Genomic DNA, 20905 nt, shown 5'->3' on the forward strand with positions numbered 1-20905 from the left:
AAAATCTGGTCTTCTGTCACTTTGACAGCCACTTATATGCACTGTAATTGTTTTAGCAATGGGTTCTTGTTACTCTGTCTTTCACATTTTTTTTGTTGATTAAGTGCAATGCAATTACAGGCAAACTCTATTAAGCAGTCACTCATTGAAAGTATTAAAAGTGACAGCTCAAGAGAGGTGACCTTTTGAAGTGATACCTAACACATTGACTAAAATTAATTCAGCTCTTTTTAATTTTCATAAAATTTTGACAAAATATTTACTTTGAACCTTTGACTAAAATATCAAAATTTCAAAAAACTTGAACCAGACACATAATAAGAAAATAATGGTTGGATGTATAGCAGTTTGACAAACACTAAAGCTTCGTATTTTCTTAACAATAGAACGTGATTAAAAACGTTCAGCTGATTTGTTTAGTGCTTTCAATAGGTAGAATTATTGTTCTTTGAGCAACGATATAAAAAATAATTGTGTACCTCATGTGTCTTGGTTTTGTGCATCATAACTACCCTAATGCCATGTACCCTGTATCTCCTTTGATTTGTTTAATGCACACAAACCATTACAATAAAATGTTTTTATTATTCTAGATTTTACTTGATGCAAAGACTACACTTCTTTGGTGTGCAGCTCCGGATGCTGTGATGAGACTAAAGTCAACAAAACTCAGAGACAAGAAAGATGAGATGATGCAGATTTACTTTCAGCATCAACATCATGACAGCCTACTACAGTATCTGTGTCATCAAGTCATAGACGAGAAGAAAGCTAATCTTTTTGCTCAGGTAAAAATGAATGTCTTTACAGCTTCAAACATTCATCAGGTTGTTTTCTCCTTGACACATTCCCTGTTTCCATTCTCAATGTTATTTGTTTTCTAGCAACTAGTTAATATTAAAAGGTTGTTTCTACTATGTGTTTCTCTGGTTATGATTAGTGATTTTTTTTAAAACAACAAATGTATTTATATAATTGATCTATTGTCTGACTTTTTATAATATTATTTGGACAACAAAATTTGCTCTGGTTCCTACAAAGGTTGGCTAAAACCTTTATAATTGTACTACCGCTTTAAAAAAGGGGGTGTACTGTTTTACCTCTGTTTGTCTGTCCCTCAGACCTTTGTCCTCAGTCCATCCATCTGTCTGTCTGTCCTCCCCATGAATACTTTTCGTCCCATCTTCTTCCAAACTACGTCATAAGAATTTCTGAAATTTGGTTTGAGGGTTTATATAAGTCAGCTATACTGTGTGATGCCTTTTCAGATTCATCACTCAGCAACTCCCTTTTTACCTAACACAAGTATAATAATAATTTACACATGATAGACAAGTTGAAAATTTTCGTCACATTTCTCTCAGGTACTACAATACCAGGATTTCTAAAATTTGGTTTCAGGGTTTATATCAGTCAGTTATAATCCTGTGATGGGTTTTCAGATTCATCACTCAGCAACTTCCTGTTTACCCAATACTTGTATCATTTTACACTTGATAGCCAAGTTAAAAAATTTCGTTGCATCTTTCTTAGGAACTGCGTACACGATACAAGGATTTCTGAAAATTGGTTTTGGGGTTTATATAAGTCAGCTTACTGTGTGATGCATTTTCATATTCATCACTTAACAACGTTATGTTAAACGAAATATTTGGGCAGGCCAGGTACCGGTATCACCAATGAACAGTAGCTCACACTTTCACTTGCTGATAAATATTTTATAGGTGACAACACATTCCAAGTTACTTTCAACACCAGATTTGGAAGATTTATGTCAAGTCCTTCCAATACAGAGACAGAACATGACGTTACTGACTCTACAGTCATTTGATACTGAACAACAATTTTGTAGGCAAATAAGGTAACAACATTAATTCAGAGATTATTGTTCCAATTAAACAATTGGTAGTCAACAAATTTCAGGAATAATTGAGAAATTTATTTCCCATTAATTTTGAACGAGAGTTTGGAATATACTTTGGCCATGAGTTAGTCTGACTAATTGTCCTTATTAAAAGTTTCAAGAAAAAAAAATGAGGACTTTTTAGAATGTGGGCGCAATGGCTTTTACCAATTTGAAAATTTGAAAAATAGCCTTGAATGGTGACTTATTATGTCTCATTGACACACATACCACATCTTCTTATTTCTATTGTATTAATTATTTCTCTAAAATTATTCTATCTTATGAATAATAAATATTTCATTCTAGATTATAATCTGGTTAAGAAAAAAAAACAGATGATAGCTGTGGCTAAGAAAGGTTATGATGTACCTAAGATTTAAAACTTTAAAATCTTGTTAGTAAAAGTTATGATGTCTGCATTCTTGTTGGTGATTTTACACTAGTTATACATGTTTTCAGATTTTCATTGGAAAAGAGTATGACCGTAGACAGCTTACTTATTGTCCAGTGTGACTGTGGTGACCAGAATGCTGATTTGATAGCTTGTGCTAGATACAGTATACAGGGGGAGTTGCAACAGATTATGGAAAAACATTCAGGAAATATTCATGTTGTCTTGATTGTTCAACTTCCAAGAGTAGCTGGAAGCAATTTTACTGGCTTTCAGGCAAGTTTTTACAATTGGTTTCTATAATGTATAAGATTACAGAATACAATGTACGCTATTTTTTTTTTTATTCATAACAGAAAACCCTATATATACTTTATAACAAAACTGTGCTTTCATTAGCATTCTTTATATCAAAATCACCTTCTGTAACGTAACCTGTCTTAAGTCACTTTGTATTGCATGCAAAATAAACTTTTATGAATAAAAGGAAGCATTGGGTACATGTATTTGTCAATGAGACAGCAAGCCAGTAACATAAAAAAAACATTAGGTTAAAGGGTTTTAAAATATGGTTATACATTTTTAAATTGCACCACATGTCAGTTTTTATCTCGCCTTGATGGAGTAAAAAAGCGAAACATAGGTATGCTGTTTTCCAGCAGCGTCGGCCTCAACAATGTATTAGTTTGTGAAACTGAATAGGATTTTAAAATTTGACAATTTTTTGTTTTACAATTAAGCACTTATTTTGACTTTCTCTTTCACTTAAAATTGTATTTTAGTGTGGTTTAACTTATACATGTATTTTAGTGTGGTTTATGGCATTCCTTGCATATTGATGATCTGCGTCCTCCACCTGATAAAATGCCTTCCTTTGTTGAAATGTACCATAAGCCAGTAAGCGCATTCTTTGATGTGTATAAAGACATGACACCTCCAACTGAAGATATGGAGATGGATGCAGAAAAAGACGAGGAACCAGATATGGATGTAGAATCTTCACATGAAAAATTAAAAAGAAAAGAACAAATTGACATTCTGTCGCTGATAATGAACTGTGTTCATTCAGCTCTGTCTATGGTTAAAGATCCTGAAAAAGATTCACCAAGAACAACTGAAAGAATTAGAATGGTTCTTAATTTAATTCAAAATAGCCATGAACAGGGTAAGAGTTTTTATAAGACCGCCAAAATTTTTTTGGGGTTGATATAATGCTATGTCATCATCATCTGCGTTATCAAGACACATTTGGTTTCCTTAGCTTTAGTTTAAGTGGAAGGATCTCTATGAAATTTTACAGGACAGTCCAATATCACTAAAGGAAGATTGGAATAGATTTTGTGGATTACGGTACTAGCAGTTTAGGAATAAAGGGCCAAAATGGTGCCAAATACAATTATATTTTTTAGTTTCCAGATAATAACTTGTGTGTAAGTGTATGGATCACTCTGACATTGTATCAAGAGGTTCCATTTCACAAAGAGAAGGCTGGGATTGAGTTTGGGGGCAAACATGCAGGAATGGGGGGGGGGGCAAACAGGGCCAAAAACAAACATTTTTGTAGTTTCCAGACAATAACTTGTGTTTGAGTGTATATATCTCTCCAAAATTGTACTAGAAGGTTCCATACTACAAAGGGAAGGCTGGGATTGGGCCAAATATGACCTTTACGGAACTTGCTCATTTTATTCAAAAATTTAACAATAGTACTGATAAGGGCATGTGTTTTAGCTATAAACAACTATTTTTTGGTTCATTTAAACAGTAGTAGTTTGTGTTTGATTTTAGAAGGAAATACATTTTTGAGTGGAATAGCAGTCCATTTACAATGTTTACTAAAAGAGAAGGAGGACCAGGAAAGTGAGTTACACAAAGAATGGCTTTCTACAGAGGCATCAAATCCAGATCATATTAACAGTGCTGGAACTTTCAGGTTAGTTTATTTTTTTTACTTAATAGAAATATTGCTACACATAGACAATGACATCATGGATTACTGCAAGGAAATTCTTTATTATGATCTACATGTTTCGCCACTTACGGTGGCCTCTTCAGGACAGTTTAAACAAAAAAAACAAATACTGAAGTACATAAAATGCAATGCATATGGGGTTAAAAAGGTTAACAAGACTTTACGTCACAATAATAGATTTGACGATGTTAAAATGACAACTGCAGCATACCTCCGAGTATTCATCCTGATTATTCTCTACCAGCTTGTACCATTAGAAGGTGTTGGTTCACTCAATGCAACTTTAATAGAAATATTGATCATAGTTATGCAAGCTCATTTTTTAAAGATGAAAAATACTGTATTTTTGTCAAGCCTGCGATTTTTGTCGCAGAAAGCTTGTCATTGGGATAGAGATCTGGCTGCAGTGGCGGCGTTAGCTACCTTCTTAAAAGCTTTATATTTTAGAAGGTGGAAGACCTGGATGCTTCATACTTTGCATATGGATACCTCATGTTACAAAGTTTCTGTCAGTCACATGTCTAACGTCCTTGACCTCATTTTCATGGTTCGGTGACTGCTTAAAAAAAAAGATTTTTGTAATGTTAAATTCTCTCTTATTATAAGTAATAGGATAACTATATTTGGTATGTGCGTACCTTGCAAGGTCCTCATGCCCATCACATATTTTTCACTTGACCTCGACCTCATTTCATGGATCAGTGAACAAGATTAAGTTTTGGTGGTTAAGGGGTAATTGCCCTTTATAGTCAACTTTTAACATTTTTTTGTAAACTTTTGTAATCTTTTACAAAAATCTGCTACATCTACTGGACCAAAAGAAGCGTATTTTCTTCTTTCAAGATATTGACTTGTGTATAAGTATTTCCATTGCTCTGAAATTGTACCACAATGTTAAATATCACAAGTAGAAGGTTTGGATTCCTTTTGGGGGTTACTGTGCCAACTGTTAAGTTATTAAGGCAAAAACTTTTGTGTAAGTGTATGTATCTCTCTGACAAGGTTCCATATCACAAAAGGAAGGCTGGGGTTGAATTTGGGGGTAATTGCCAAATTCATGCAGGAATTAGGGGCCAAAAACAAGCATTTTCTAGTTTCCAGACAATAACTCTTGTTTAAGAATATGAATCTCTCTGAAATCGGACTACAAGGTTACATACTCCAAAGGAAAGGCTGGGATTAAGTGAGGGTGTTATTGCTCAAAGGGGGGATTCAAAACATTTGTGGGTTCAAATTTCTTTAAGGGGTTCAAATTCTTTTTTCAAAACTTTTCAATTTTTTAAATTTTCAAGAAGAATCTTTAATTACACAGTTTTGTGCAATAGATTTGTAAGATCTTGACATTTATTTTGTGTCAGAAACCTATACTATGTCAAAAATTTGGTCACAATCCAAATTCAGACGGAATCAAGCTTGAATATTGTGTCCAAATTTGCCACAGCTGTTCAGGGTTTAAACTTTGCGGTTGTATCAGGCTGCGCTCAGTGAAGCATTTTATGTAAAGCTGATAAGGAAAGTATAATGCAATCATATATGATGTATTTTGATAGTAAATGAAAAATAACTTTTATCATGCATAAGACAATAAAAATTATGAAATGTAATTATTATTTTATAAAAAAAAAAAAATTGATTAACTTTTATACTAGATTTCAATAGCTTAATATTTTCAGAGGACGAATTTTCTGAAGTACATGATTTTAATTTGCTTACTTTCTTTCAGGAGAGCAGCAATACAGTGTTTAGAAGAGAAATTAGCCCGTTTACTAGCTGGCATAATTGCTTTTATAGACAAGAACTGCAATATGAATATTGTAATGAGTGAACAAGCTCATCATTGGCAGAAATTTGCGTGGCTAGAAATTCTAAATTGTCCCCAGGTAACACAGTTACATTACACACACTCGCCCAATCTACCACACCAAATGATGGCTGAACATGTTGTGCAGGGTACAGCTTATGAAGGTGGAGGATTCTTAGCTGGAATGCCATTTTCATGGCTGATATACAGGCAGATTGAGGAAATTATGAAGACTACATTTGAGGAACCAGGCATCCATGGTATGTATTACATGATCACACATGTGTAAAAAGGAGTAAGATACAGTTAAAACTTTAAAAAAGACAAACCTAAAAAATGAATGAATATGAACACATATGAAGAAATCTGAACAAACAACTGATCACAAATACAAAAGAATTTGCTACACAAACTCCAGGCATAAAAAGTTGGTGGTGAACTCTTGCTCTGTGCAAGGGTAAACAGTTCCTGTCTCCGCTAGATGGGAACCATTGTGTAGTTTATGTAAATATACTGCATAATAAGATGTATGGTAAATAGAACTGAAACAGTTTGAAAAAGTTTTAATAGACATATGTGTTTGTTTGTAGTCTTCATGTGGATTGGTTGATATTTGTTTGTATTAAGGCTGAGTAACAAATAGTTTATTCATTTCCAAGATGAGAACAAATTAACTATAAATACAATAGGTCTGTTCTGCAAAGTTTTATAATTGGGATGAGGGTGAAAACTTGAGTGCCACTGCAAAAGGAGACTAATTGAAAGGGGCAGAAATATTGTCATGTAACAGGTCACCAAAGGCGTCTCAAATATTTGTTGCAAGGGCTTTTATCATGGAGAGTGGCATTCTCTCTTCACCAACCATTGAATCTGTACTCCCAATATATTTATTTATATATATAGCTATTCTGACCAGATATCACTGCATGTTTATACTTGATGGAGGGGTTAAGTCCAAAGAATGACTACCTTAGTCAACCCTTGAGGTTTCTTTCCATGGAATTTATATTTTAAGTTCGGGGATGACGGGGCAATTTACCACAATTTTGTAAAGCTTCTTTATTAACTTATCTTAGAATGTACTCCATGTTTGTCAATACTATTCTAATTAAATTACATACATTGAAACTGCAAATGTATTTGTCAGTTTAACTTCTTTTGACATTGCATTATGTCTGGTATTTCTAATTTAAAAAACATGGAACATGGAAACAAATGCAAAATTGAAACAAAAATTTGTTCCTGCAGATTATATACAAATTTATGTTTGATTCCAGAAAACCATGGCATGCTTAAACTGGTATTGAAAACAGCCAGTATATTGGAATCCACTTCACTGGGTAAAATCCTGTCTCAAATAGAAGGAACTAGTATTCAAGAGGTCATTCGTTGTTACATCAAAGATTTTGTACACATGGCTTATCCTGTTAAATCAGAACCAGAACAATTGGTAAGATAGGATATTTTCTAAAATTTTGCCAAATGTAGCATTATGATTAATTTATCAGAAATTTTTGTTTGAAATATTCACCATACAGGTAAGTTATATAGTTTCAAATCCATAGAGAAAGGTGTAGCTCAATCCCATGTTATTTTACAAATTAAATACACTGGGAACTTTTTTATCATTCTCAGAATGAATATAACTTTTCTCTTCGATGTCTTTACATCTTGAGTCTCCACATTGTTGCAGATGAAAATATTATTTCTCGTGGCAAATGACGTCATTAAACTTTGGGCAGATCAACGTGGGGATAACTCCAAAATAATTATTGGATTTGTGAAATATAAATCAATAGAGGTCGCAACCTGGATCCGCCTATGCAAATCTAGGATTTTTTTTATCATGGATTAATGTAGTACTTGATTATGTTTGGTTTATTTATAATAAATTATCTGAACATGCCATCAATCAACAAGATGCAAACATGTATTTTATATAAAACTAAAAATTCATGACAGTTCCCTAATCACCAGAACATGTCGATCAATAAAATTTCTGCAGCAGTCCCTAAAGTGTTGTTGTTTCTACTTTTTTTATGTGCTTTATCATCCACTTCAGGGACTCTATCATACTACAGATTTACCAGACACTGTTTCACTTTTGTTTGTAATGCAAATAAAACTGTTATGAATTGATACTTTTAGTCAACTTTATTCAATGACTCATAACCATCATATCTATTCAATTACCCATGATCATTTCTATCTAGAAATTCCTTAAAATTAAGAATACAGTGAGTGAGTACTTTATTTTCTGCATTGACAACATTATTAAAATATGTTTATTATGACGTCTTAATCATTTCTATTTAGAATATCTGTGAGAACATTATGGTTGGATGTAGACAAATCATTCAAGGAGAAGCTGGACGCTTATTTCCAGCCCTTGTTGGTTGCCATGCTGCTTTTAATCACCACAGAGCTCGCTTCAGAAATTTCTCAGACATTGTCCATGTTTGGCCTGAATGCTGTGAAAAAGTTGCAAAATTTCAAGAACAGACAGATCAAGAAATGATGTATCTTGTTACTACAGACGAAATTGTAAGTTTCAATAAAGGGTCCAGGACAACTTTGATTTAAAATTTTCCATATAGAGAAGAAATAGTTGTTAAAACTTGTGAAAAGAACCTGTGTTAAATAAATGAAGAGTTGTAGAAAATGCATCAATTTTTGACAGTGGCCAAATGAAACCAAAAAACCAATAGGCATGAAGTTGTTCATAATACAGTTCTCAATAATAAGGAGATTTCTATGCAATATGTCAACGAAGCTCATTAATCACTCTTCAAAAATAATAAAACCTTTTTGTCTGACCTGCTACAAAAGTGGCAGAATACAAGACTTTGGGATGCTCATCTTACTAGGTCATTAACTATTTGTATAAAGCTTCATAATTTAGAAAGAAGAAGACCTGGAAGAATCATAGCTTGTATGCAGATTCCTTATGTTATCAAGATTCTGTCATATATACATTTTCCTTGAATCCTTTTCATGGTTCAGTGACTTCTTAAAAAACACTAACCAAATTTTCTTAATGTATAAAATCCTCACTTATTGTACATGTGAGTAAAAGGATAATTATTTTTGGTATATGGGTTCCTTGCAAGGTTTACATTTCAATCGGACAGGATTCCCCATCTTTACCTAATTTCAATGGTCAGATTCTTTGAACTTAGAATCTTTTGAGATTTTATAAATTTGCCCAGTGACAATGTGGTCCCATATATGGGGTATATGTACTCACAAAGTTCTTTTTATGCCGCATTTATTATGCCTCATTTATGTGCATTATGTTTTCTGGTCTGTGTGTCCCTTCATTTGTCCATTCGTCCTTCCATCTGTTCATCCATTTGTCTGTCTGTCCCTCTTCAGGTTAAAGTTTTTGGTAGAGGTAGTTTTTGATGAAGTCCAATCAACCTGAAACTTAGTACACATGTTCCCTTATGAAGTTGAAGTCCAATCAATTTGAAACTTAGCACACATGTTCCCTATGATATGATCTTTCTAATTATAATTCCAAATTAGAGTTTTTATCCCATTTTCACGGTCCACTGAACATAGAAAATGATAGTGCGGATGGGGCATCCATGTCCTTGGGACACATTCTTGTTAGTTTTAGATTTTATGCTTGAAATTTTTTGAAAAATTGAGCAAAGATTAATGTCTTTTTTCAAAACAAACATGGATTTGAAATATACCATACAAGGAGTGTTTGCTGAATATAATTGTACATGTTAGGATTTAAAATATTTTTTTCAATTTGATCTTTTTTTAGACATTAGATTTAATGGGCTTGCATTTACTTCTGAAGAACCTTGAACCAGCTTCAACGGAGACTTTAAACAAACCAAGCAGTAGAAAACAGTGGATCAGAGTCCTATGTGATTACAGACCTGTAGTGGAGAGGATCTTTGCATTCTTCAGAGAAAATGAACAGGGACATGACTTTTCTCCAAGATGTACACAGGCTGTTCTTACAGCAAGGTAATACATGAAGTTAGAAATCGGATTAGAAGAGTGTGGATTTATTGAGGACAGCTTTACTTCTGTGTCACATCTTTAATAATAAATGAGATATGAGCTTAACTTAAGAAAAACAAAAAATAGACGAGAACAGTTTCCAAGACATATCAACCCAATTCAGACAACAGGGTTTACGAACAGTTTCTTTATAATTTTGTCAAATTTACCATATTGAGAAGGATTTTCAATACTGTCAAAAGATATTATTTTTTTTTGTAGACTTAAAAAAAAGTATAATAGAAATGTTGTTTTTTTTAATTTTTATTTATGAATGTCACATATTTGAGGGTAGGCATCACATATGAAAGTAAAATATTTGCAGGCCCGTAGCCAGGAATTTCCAAAGGGGGGTTATTTGGCCTCAAAAAATCGACCTTAACAGTCACAATTCAAACAGAACATTGACTTTAACAGTCATTATTTGTTTTCATTGGGGGTTCGTCCGAACCCCCCGAACCCCCTCTGGCTACGGGTATGATTTGTAACAATGAAAATTGATTCCATTTGACACTTCCTGGATCTTCAAAATGAGTCATTTGACTCTTGACAATAAGGAGCATTCATATCTTAATATTTCCTTCAATTCATATTTAGACACGAGAAATTCTGCTTTTAATACCACAAAAGCATTTTTATTTTTATCATACTAGATATCTATGGACCAGAGCTACAGTGCTGAAGCTATTCATAGAACATGTTTGTACAGAGGATTCAGAAGTAAAGAGATCTAGATGTATGCCACTCTGGGTTGTAAGTTGTTATTAGATTTTTTGAGTGGTTATTTCTCTCTATACATGTATGTAAATTAAACTCGACTGCAATGGATTGAGAGGTATACTGGTCAATCTGTTGTTTCGTCTGTCTGTCCTATGAAATGTTTCTCACATTTTTCATAGAAACTACAAACCTCTTGTTTTCTTCCTGATATTGGGTAACAAGCTTCATATAAGTATATGCTATACAGTATGATGTATTTTCACATTTATCACTCGAGATCTAAAACTTCCTACATGTATGTACTAAAAATTTGCATCTTCATACACATAATAGCCATGTTTGATTTTTTTTTTTTCACATTTTTTTTTCAGGAATTACAAATCAAGACCTTCTGAAATTTAGAATCAATGTTTATGTGATGCATTTTCACTTTCATAATTTACAGTCAGCAGAAGTGTGTCCATTACTCAATTTTCTGGTTACCAAAAAATTTGTAGCTTACAATTTAACTGGGTTTACTAAAGAAAAATTGGCTGAAATCCAGAGAAAATGAACAATAAATAAAAAATGTCAATATTAGATGTGCATTTTATCATAGTATTATAAGTCATTGTTCATACTGAAATCAATAATTAATTCAGTTATCAAAAATTTCAGCCATCTATTATTGTGTTATTCATTCATTATCAATTGTTAACTCTTAGATCTGTTCATTTTGCCCTTTTATCGTCAGATTTGAAAAAAACAGTAATTTTGTTTTCTGTGTGTTCTAGATGCTTAAGACAAAAGCTGATATGAAAACATTAGAATCCCTTGAAAAGGTAGAAAAGTTTCTGAAGTCCTGCAACAAAGAAGTTAGTTCCAAAATTTTTGGGTAAGTTTTATTAACTTCTATCTAATTATTATTTACACACCTTTCTTAACATAGAAAAGTTATCAGGGCATAAATTCAGGTTCAACAATTTGACTCAAATTTACATCTGTATTATTACATACTAAAACAGAAATCCAAATTACAAAAAGTCTTAAAAGAAAAAAAAAATAGACTTGTAAAAATGTATCAGCATTTTGCATGTATTTTATACCGAAAGTCATAAAGCAAACCACTAGCTAGATGACCTACTAATAGTCCAGTCAAACTAAGTTTTAACCTCAAACCAATTGCAACAGAAAATGTTTTAGTTCTAATCTACAGCATTAAACCCTTAATATACACAGAAAAAAGTCCCATAAAATCGAACTTGAGGAAACCTCAAAACGGACGATGAACGGATCTGAAACGGATAAATGCCTATTGGAAATTTCATGTCAGAAATGCCAATTATTGGTATGTCAGATATCTTAAAGTTCATGAATTCTTATTATTCATATTCATGGATCTTAGAGAAAGAACACGTCTTCACAATCAATCAGCTCTTATTCAGGCCAGACACTGCCTTTAGCGGCATTTTGAAATACAAACCAAAACCAGTTACACAGAAACAGTTTGAATATTTATGCGAATTGCATGTATTATTATTGTCGCCTTTAATTTTTCCCTATATCTTGTTCATCCATTTTATCCGGTACGCTTCCGTTAGGTGTCTGTTTTATCCGGTACTTGTCCGTTGGATGTACGTTCCACATCCGTTCTGTCCGGTACGTTTCCATTTCTCGTACGTTGCATATCCGATGTGTGTCCGTTATGCATTCGTGGAGTGTCCATTTTATTCGGTCAGTACATCAACGGACTCCCAACGTATAACATTTTGTCAACAGACAACTTTTATTTTCATCCGTGAGGTGTCCGTTCATGCTATTCAGTAAGGTATGACCTAGGCTTATGGAAATTAACATTGGAAGGGGAGATAACTCTGCAAAAATGAGTCTTCTTTTGGTCAGTTTTTGGTTATTTTTCTTAAAATTTATGTAAAGTATGATACTTTGATTGGGTTATAAGTTGGTAATTGACTAAATTATATAATCTTCTGCTCATGAAATGTACAAAACCGATGTGTAATGGGTATTTATTTTTTTTGTGCATTTTTCATTGAAGAAATTGCAAATTTGTGGCTTTGTGACCATTTTGAAAAAATAATGTGAAAATTTGGTATTGTATATATCTGTATATTATATTTTTTTCAGCATCTTACTTGTTTAAAAAAACTTTAAACCACAAAAAGAAGAATACATGCTTCATTATTTTTATTAAATTTGAGATTATCTACCTTGACATGTCGAAAAATTCAATAAATGGTCAACTAATGAATTAGGAAATCTAGATTGTAGCTTGATTAAAGATATGAAAACACCTTAAGAGTTGTTTGTTATACTCTAAAGACTGCTTTATAAATAGCAAGAATCAATACATTCTGATGAATAGAAGCGTGCAGTTATAATTTTGTATGAATTTTTATTTATATTTCTGCCTTTTTGCAGAGTATAATCTCCTTTTTTAATGCAAATCGCCATTGGAATTTTAAATGGTGATTTTTTTTTAGTCTTCCTCAAGTCATATTTTATAGGACTTTTTTCTGTGTGTGTATATATATATGAGCCGAAGGCGAAGGGGATATAAGCCCTAAGCCGGGAATGTCACAGTATATACCCTTTCTGAGACCTGAATTACACATATATTACGGATTACCCCTGACTTAATGTTATTTTCCAGTGCAGGTATTTGTTGACAACACATATATATTGAAAACCCAATCTGATATGTTCGGCATACGTGAAGGATTTTCTAATTTGCTGTGAACATAATTTTATCGTGTATGTAATAATTTATAATAACACTTTTAACATTAAATTTAAGTATTAAAAGTGTAAAATGCGTGATTTTGTATCAAAAATGTATTATTGACTGAAGCACGTCATTATTTTCCCTCTGTGAGCCTCTGACAGTCTGATAGCTTTTGACTACGTCACATAGTAACCAGTGTTATGATGACGTTTTTGAGGTTCCAATTGGGGATAAAAACGTCGTATATACCCTGGCAGTTTCCTGAATATATACTGACATCTCTGTGTTGTTATCCAATCACAAACCTCGACACATTTGTAATCCGTAATATATATATATATATATATATGTTTTATTTTATAGTGCAACCTGATATTACATAATAATTCAACATATTTAAGTACATTATTTACATATCCAGCCTTCAAAGACTTATGATGCACTGCTATTAGACTCTAACACAATAATTACAAATGCAAAAAAAGATTAAAAGAAAAAAAATATATATATTTAACGTAATTTCTCAGTTCTATAAATTCAAATTCAAATTAATTGTTCTCTTAATTGTGTTATATTAATTATATAATTCGATACAAATTTACTTTTAGTTGTAAGTAGTAGAATGAGTATTTCATCGTCATTTAATATTGATAAATTGAGAGATGTGCGAATATGAAAGTCAATTAAAAAATGTGTTCCCTTTTGATAAGTACTGAGGGCACAGAATAAGAAAATGTTTTTCATCTTCAACGACTGAGGAAGATTTGCATGCTTTACAAAAATGTCTGTTAGCCGGGGTTCCACGGTATCGTCCTTTTTCAATCTCCAATGGGTATGTTCCACTTCTCATTCAGAACGTTGTTGACAACACTGACCTGACATACGATTGGGCTTCGAAGTTTGAGTGTAAAAGTTTAAATGTTCTTAACTTTGGCATATTGTTGACATCTCTTTTCCAATTTTCGAAGAAACTATCCATCATCACATTTTCGGCAAAATTAGCTAAGAACTTTATTTGGGGCATAATGCTACAGATTAAAACTTAAAAATCTTCTCTTGCAATTACTTTAAGGTTAGGGTCAAATTTATGCTAGATTGACTGGACTATAAGAATGCTGATAATCATATGACCCAACATAAATATATAAATATACAGACAAGCACATGCAATTGTATAAAGAATATTTTCCAAGATGTGTTTGATTTCATGTCATAGACATATAATTTTTTTTAGAAATTATCATTTCACCTGTATAGAAATAATTTCTTGTTGGCCAAATCAGTGAACAAATGGTTGTTCTTGGTTGATCCCTTGTTTTATTTTTCATTATTCATATTCCTTATTTTTGGTATCAGATCATGCTTAGCACATATGCAACACAACTCCAGCTAAGTTGAAGTACTTTTCTGCCTACTATACAGCAAGTGAAAGCTGTCAATATTTATTCACTTTTATTATTGTTGTGTGCAGCCAACAGAAGTGTGTTCATTGTGATGAACCATATACAGGAGCACAAGAAACACAGCCAAGTCCGCCAGTAACACTACCATGTAATCATACTATATGTAGAAGATGTTTCGATGAGACCATCACATCACCAGATGTAAAATGTCCAACTTGTGATCAGCCATTTGTGAAAGATTTTCAACCTGTTGCAGCTGATCAGAGGTAAAGTCATATTTTCAACAAAAAATGTTTTTAATTTGTTGATGGTGCTTGTAATTATATATAGAGAGAGTAGCATGATAAATCAGGATTGGGAATTTTATAAAATGTGTATAAAACTTAATGTATAACATTTGGATTGCTTTTAACGTTGTGTTTGCACAGGCATCGATAAAAAATAATTGGAAAGAAAACATTTTCTGTAATTTTTATTTTTTTCAAATACTTTATACATGAAGTTCTTGTGCAAAAAATATATGTGCAGTAAATGTTTTAGAAGACACATTCCTGTACTAATACTTTATTCTATGAGAAAGTCTTGTATGTTCAATTTTAATAGGTTTTTAAATATTGAAATTTGCTTACTTTTAAGTGAAAATGTTCTAGCATACCAGGATTTCAGAAGACGATGTAACAGTTTCTTTATGGAAATTGTGTCCCAGTTATGTTTTGCAGAGGGAACCCCACCATCGAATGAAATAATTAACAAACTACTGTCGTACATCACTGTACAAACAAAGAAAGGTCAAGAGGTCACCAAGCAACTGACAATTTTCAATGATTGTATTGATTCTACTCCAGTTGTTCGTTCATTTCTGTTACAACATTTGATGAGAACAAGGTACTTGAGACATTTACATGTAATTATTTTGAAATTGAATTATTGTTTTTGAAAAAGCCATTTATTGTTTTATTAATCTGTTAAACAATTTCGTTGTGAAGTAAAAATCTAGCTCGCTAGTCTTATGGGTAATGTTATCTATCGTCATCACTTGGCGTATGTAGTTGGTCTTAACATTTTACTTTTTAAAATATTTTTCTCATAAACCACATGACCAATTTCAACCAAATTTGAGTTGAATGATCCTTATATAGAAAATCTAGTATAGAATATTGTTTTTTTTATATTCCTGCCATTCAACTGACATATCCTTCATAACAAAAATAGAAAAGAAGGACTAGGTTCATTAATTATCTGATTTTACTGGAATAGCCCTCTATTTTCAATATGTATTTTGCTATCTTATTCATTGACAGAGGTTACATATCAGTATTTTTTTTTTTCATTACTGAAGTCCAGATTTCACTTTTTGATAAATGGCTATTCTATTTTTCAAACAGTGGTCCAGATGTGCACCAACACTTGGAGACTTATTTCAGAAGTGCTATAAGATTAGTTGATCCCACTACCAGTGAACAATCACATAGCGTGTGTCATCTTGTACTGCAGTGCATGGAGGTAAATTTACATTTCAATGGGAAAATTATAGAAAAACACAATTGCTAATTTTAATGATATTATGTCTTATTTCCTATCATGCCACAGCTTCTTATAATTTTTATATAATTCAATGCATTCATATTAGTTTTATTCTGGTTGATCTTAATATTTCTCACAATTTTATTTAGGATTCTTACCATCAACGTTACTCTGAAGAAAACAGAGAACTAATTCAAGCAGCAACAGAAATGTTGAGGAATTCCTGTACAAAGATACAATTAGATGGTGATCATCTGCTAGAAAACATGGAACACTTATCCCAATCACGATTCTCTCTTAGTGTGGCAGCAAACTTAATGTTTAAAACGTTCATAGAAAAGACTGTCAGATCAGACACAAGGTTGAGAAGACTTTTTGAGGCAGTAGGAAAACTTATTGAAGAATGTGGATCAAGCTGGCCTAGGTAGGAATATTTAAAGATAAAACAGCCCCATCTTCAAGTTATTTTAAGACTTTTGTTAAGTTTATTAAAAGGAATTCAACTCCTATATTTTTTAACTACATATCAAGCAAATCCTCAATTCATTTTGAAGTTTACACAAAAGGTTTTAAATATTGATTCACACACTCTTGAAGCAAGGAGTATATAGTGATTGAGGAGTACATATCTATATCTGTCCTTCTGTCTTTCTATCATTTCAGCACCCTGTCTCACTTGACAGATTTTTGTGAAACTAACACAAAATCTTAGTATCATGAAGTATTTTTAGATCAATTTTATTTGTAGACGTTACTTTATAAAGTACCTGTGTAGATGTTATGGCACAGACTGTTACCAGACTATTCGTACTGATTGTGATATGGCGATGAAAAGATGGATTAACTTACCAGAACTTCAGAATGATAAAGTAAATTTTATTCCATTATTTATACTTATAAACATTGGCTGCATGGAAATGTAGTATTTTTCAGTGAAATATAAACTGATGTTTCACATGTGAAATAAATTCTGTATTGTAATACCCCTTAACAACAGACAGCAGTAGGTGTTGGCACTGTACTTAAATCATATGAACTAGAATACCTATAAAAAAATCAGGGTTTGAACAATTGTTCGAAATGCTAAAAAGGTCAGGAAGTCTTGAACATTTAACTAAAAAAAAAAAAAAAAATTTTACAATCAACATGGGTGGTTCATGCTATTTATGGAGTTAAAAAAAACACTTAAATTTCTCTTACAGTTCACTCTGATATTTATCAATAACACATTAGAATAATTCCTTCATGGTTTTTTGTCGAGCCTGCAACTTTTGTTGCAGAAAGCTCGACATAGGGATAGTGATCCGGCTACGGCGGCGGCGGCTACGGCGGCGGCGGCGTTAGCTAACTTCTTAAAAGGTTTATATTTTAGAAGGTGAAAGACCTGGATGCTTCATACTTTGTATATAGATGCCTCATGTTACGAAGTTTCCATCAGTCACATGTCCAATGTCCTTGACCTCATTTTCATGGTTCAGTGACCACTTGAAAAAAAAGTTCAGAATTTTTGTAATGTTGAATTCTCTCTTATTATAAGTAATAGGATAACTATATTTGGTATGTGCGTACCTTGCAAGGTCCTCATGCCCGTCAGACAGTTTTCACTTGACCTCGACCTCATTTCATGGATCAGTGAACAAGGTTAAGTTTTGGTGGTCAAGTCCATATCTTAGATACTATAAGCAATAGGGCTAGTATATTTGGTGTATGGAAGGACTGGAAGGTGTACATGTCCAACTGACAGGTGTCATCTGACCTTGACCTCATTTTCATGGTTCAGTGGTTATAGTTAAGTTTTTGTGTTTTGGTCTGTTTTTCTCATACTTTATGCAATAGGTCTACTATATTTGTTGTATGGAATGATTGTAAGGTGTACATGTCAAGTGGGCAGATGTCATCTGACCTTGACCTCATTTTCATGGTTCAGTGGTCAAAGTTAAGTTTGTAAGTTTTGGTCTTTTTATCTAATATTATATGCCAAAGGTCAAGTATATTTGGTGTATGGAAATATATTATGATCTATATGTCAGTCCCGCAGGTTTTATTTGACCATGACCTCAATTGCACGGTTCATTGCACAGTGTTAAGTTCTTGTGTTTTGGTCTATTTTTCTTAAACTATAAGTAGTAGGTCAACTATATTTTTTGTATGGAAGCTTTGTTAGCTGTACATGTCTGCCTGGCATGGTTCATCTGACCTTGACCTCATTTTCATGGTTCATTGGTCTTTGTTTAGCTATCTTGGTTAAAGTTTATGTGACAGTTGTAATAAAGATTTATACTTAGGACTATCAACATAATATCAATGAATAGTAAAGAAGGCGAGACATTTCAGTGTGTGCACTCTTGTTTTCATGTTTCACAAAATTGTAAATGTTTTATATATATGCTCTTATGTCAAATGTGCTAAAAGTCAAAACCACAAAAATTATGTATCCAAATGTTTTTCCTTGTTGCACAAAAACAATAAGCTATGGTGGTACATAACACTAAAGGGAGATAACTGAAAATCTTAATGGTTATTGTTAAAGAAATATTAAGCTTCTCAATGATCAAAATTAATGTTTGATAAACTGCTATATAGCCATTGAAATTTTTAGCACACCTGGCCCGAAGGGCCAAGTGAGCTTTTCTCATCACTTTGCATCCATCGTCCGTCGTTGTCGTCGTCGTCGTCCAGCGTCATCTGTTAACTTTTACAAAAATCTTCTCCTCTGAATCTACCGGGCCAAATTAAACCAAACTTGGCAACAATCATTATAGGGGTATCTAGTTTAAAAAATGTGTCCGGTGACCCGGCCAACCAACCAAGATGGCTGCCATGGCTAAAAATAGAACATAGGGGTAAAATGTAGATTTTGGCTTATAACTCTAAAACCAAAGCATTTAGAGCAAATCTGACATGGGGTCAAATAATCTGTTAGGTGAAGATCTATCTAACCTGAAATTTTCTGACAAATCGGACAACTCGTTGCTGCCCCTGAATTAGTAATTTTATGGAAATTTTGCAGTTTTTGCTTATTATCTTGAATATTATTATAGATAGAGATAAACTGTAAACAGCAATAATGTTCAGCAAAGTAAGATCTTCAAATAAGCATAGATGCCAACTATTACGATTTTTCCGTAGTTTTTCCGATTTTGCGATATAAACTACGCTATTACGGTCAAAGTCGAATAGTTACGGATTCCCAATCATCGACGTTCAATTTTGTAAAACGCGGATTTTTATCATTACTTTTCCGTCCGGGTCCAGTATTTAGGAAACGCCAATCTAATGCTTCCGGTTTCTCGGGAGTTATCAACCTATTGTTGGGTAACTAATTGACTTCCGAAGAGTCAAACTTGCATTTTATTAAGTAGCTTTCCCCCTTTCTCTACTTCTCCTTAACAAAACAAAAATGTTTGAGTCGAGAACATCTGAACAATTAATGAATGAAATACATACTACAGACAACATGTTAAATGACAAATTTTAGTGTACATCACTTTGCAACCACTCGTCAGTAATTTTGATTGGTAAATGCACGTTTATAAATGATTACTGAAAACTTTTCAAAAATACGGAAAATTTGATAGTTTGTTACTGATTGTGTCAAAAGGGGGTTGGCATCTATGAATAAGTCAACAAGACCAAAATTGTCAGTTGACCCATTAAGGAGAAATTGCCCTTTTTAGTCAATTTTTAACCATTTTTCTAAAATTTTAGTATTCTTTTAAAAAATCTTCTCCTCTGAAACTACTGGTCCAAATGTAACCAAACTTGGCCACAATCATCATTTGGGTATTTTGTTTTAAAAATGTGTGGCGTGACCCTGCCAACCAACCATGATGGCCACCATGGCTAAAAATAGTACATAGGGGCGAAATGTAGATTTTGGCTTATATCTCTGAAACCAAAACATTTAAAACAAATCTGACATGAATAATTATTTATCAGGTCAAGATCTATCTGCCCTGAAATTTTCAGACAAAACAGACAACCTGCTGTTGGGTTGCTGCCCCAGAATTAGTAATTTTAAGAAAATTTTGCAGTTTTTGGTTATTATCTTGAATATTATAATAGATAGAGATAAACTGTAAACAGCAATAATGTTCAGCAAAGTAAGATCTACAAATAATTTTTACATGACCAAAATTGTCAGTTTACCCCTGAAGGAGTTATTGCCCTTTATAGTCATTTTTGTCGAGCCTGCAACTTTTGTTGCAGAAAGCTCGACATAGGGATAGTGATCCGGCGGCGGCGGCGGTGTTAGCTCACTTCTTAAAAGCTTTATATTTTAGAAGGTGGAAGACCTGGATGCTTCATACTTTGTATATAGATGCTTCATGTTACGAAGTTTCCGTCAGTCACATGTCAAATAACCTTGACTTCATTTTCATGGTTCAGTGACCACTTGAAAAAAAAGTTCAAATTTTTTGTAATGTTGAATTCTCTCTTATT

General features: G+C 32.9%; 1 protein-coding gene across 1 annotated transcript in view; it reads left to right on the forward strand.

Moving 5' to 3' along the window:
* The window catches only part of LOC139492853 (E3 ubiquitin-protein ligase rnf213-alpha-like), a 100484-nt gene that overhangs the window by 59188 nt on the left and 20391 nt on the right, over nucleotides 1-20905 (forward strand). Inside the window, exons 42-57 of the mRNA XM_071281004.1 lie at nucleotides 594-788; nucleotides 1725-1861; nucleotides 2366-2573; nucleotides 3108-3462; nucleotides 4086-4230; nucleotides 5993-6330; nucleotides 7348-7520; nucleotides 8387-8614; nucleotides 9849-10057; nucleotides 10747-10846; nucleotides 11587-11687; nucleotides 15007-15204; nucleotides 15575-15823; nucleotides 16324-16441; nucleotides 16612-16886; nucleotides 17211-17331. Of these exons, the coding sequence (XP_071137105.1) occupies nucleotides 594-788; nucleotides 1725-1861; nucleotides 2366-2573; nucleotides 3108-3462; nucleotides 4086-4230; nucleotides 5993-6330; nucleotides 7348-7520; nucleotides 8387-8614; nucleotides 9849-10057; nucleotides 10747-10846; nucleotides 11587-11687; nucleotides 15007-15204; nucleotides 15575-15823; nucleotides 16324-16441; nucleotides 16612-16886; nucleotides 17211-17331 (3150 nt within the window). The remainder of the gene's footprint in view (nucleotides 1-593; nucleotides 789-1724; nucleotides 1862-2365; nucleotides 2574-3107; nucleotides 3463-4085; nucleotides 4231-5992; nucleotides 6331-7347; nucleotides 7521-8386; nucleotides 8615-9848; nucleotides 10058-10746; nucleotides 10847-11586; nucleotides 11688-15006; nucleotides 15205-15574; nucleotides 15824-16323; nucleotides 16442-16611; nucleotides 16887-17210; nucleotides 17332-20905) is intronic.

This window comes from Mytilus edulis, chromosome 10, assembly GCF_963676685.1.
Source record: "Mytilus edulis chromosome 10, xbMytEdul2.2, whole genome shotgun sequence".
Classification (NCBI taxonomy): Eukaryota; Metazoa; Mollusca; class Bivalvia; order Mytilida; family Mytilidae; genus Mytilus; species Mytilus edulis.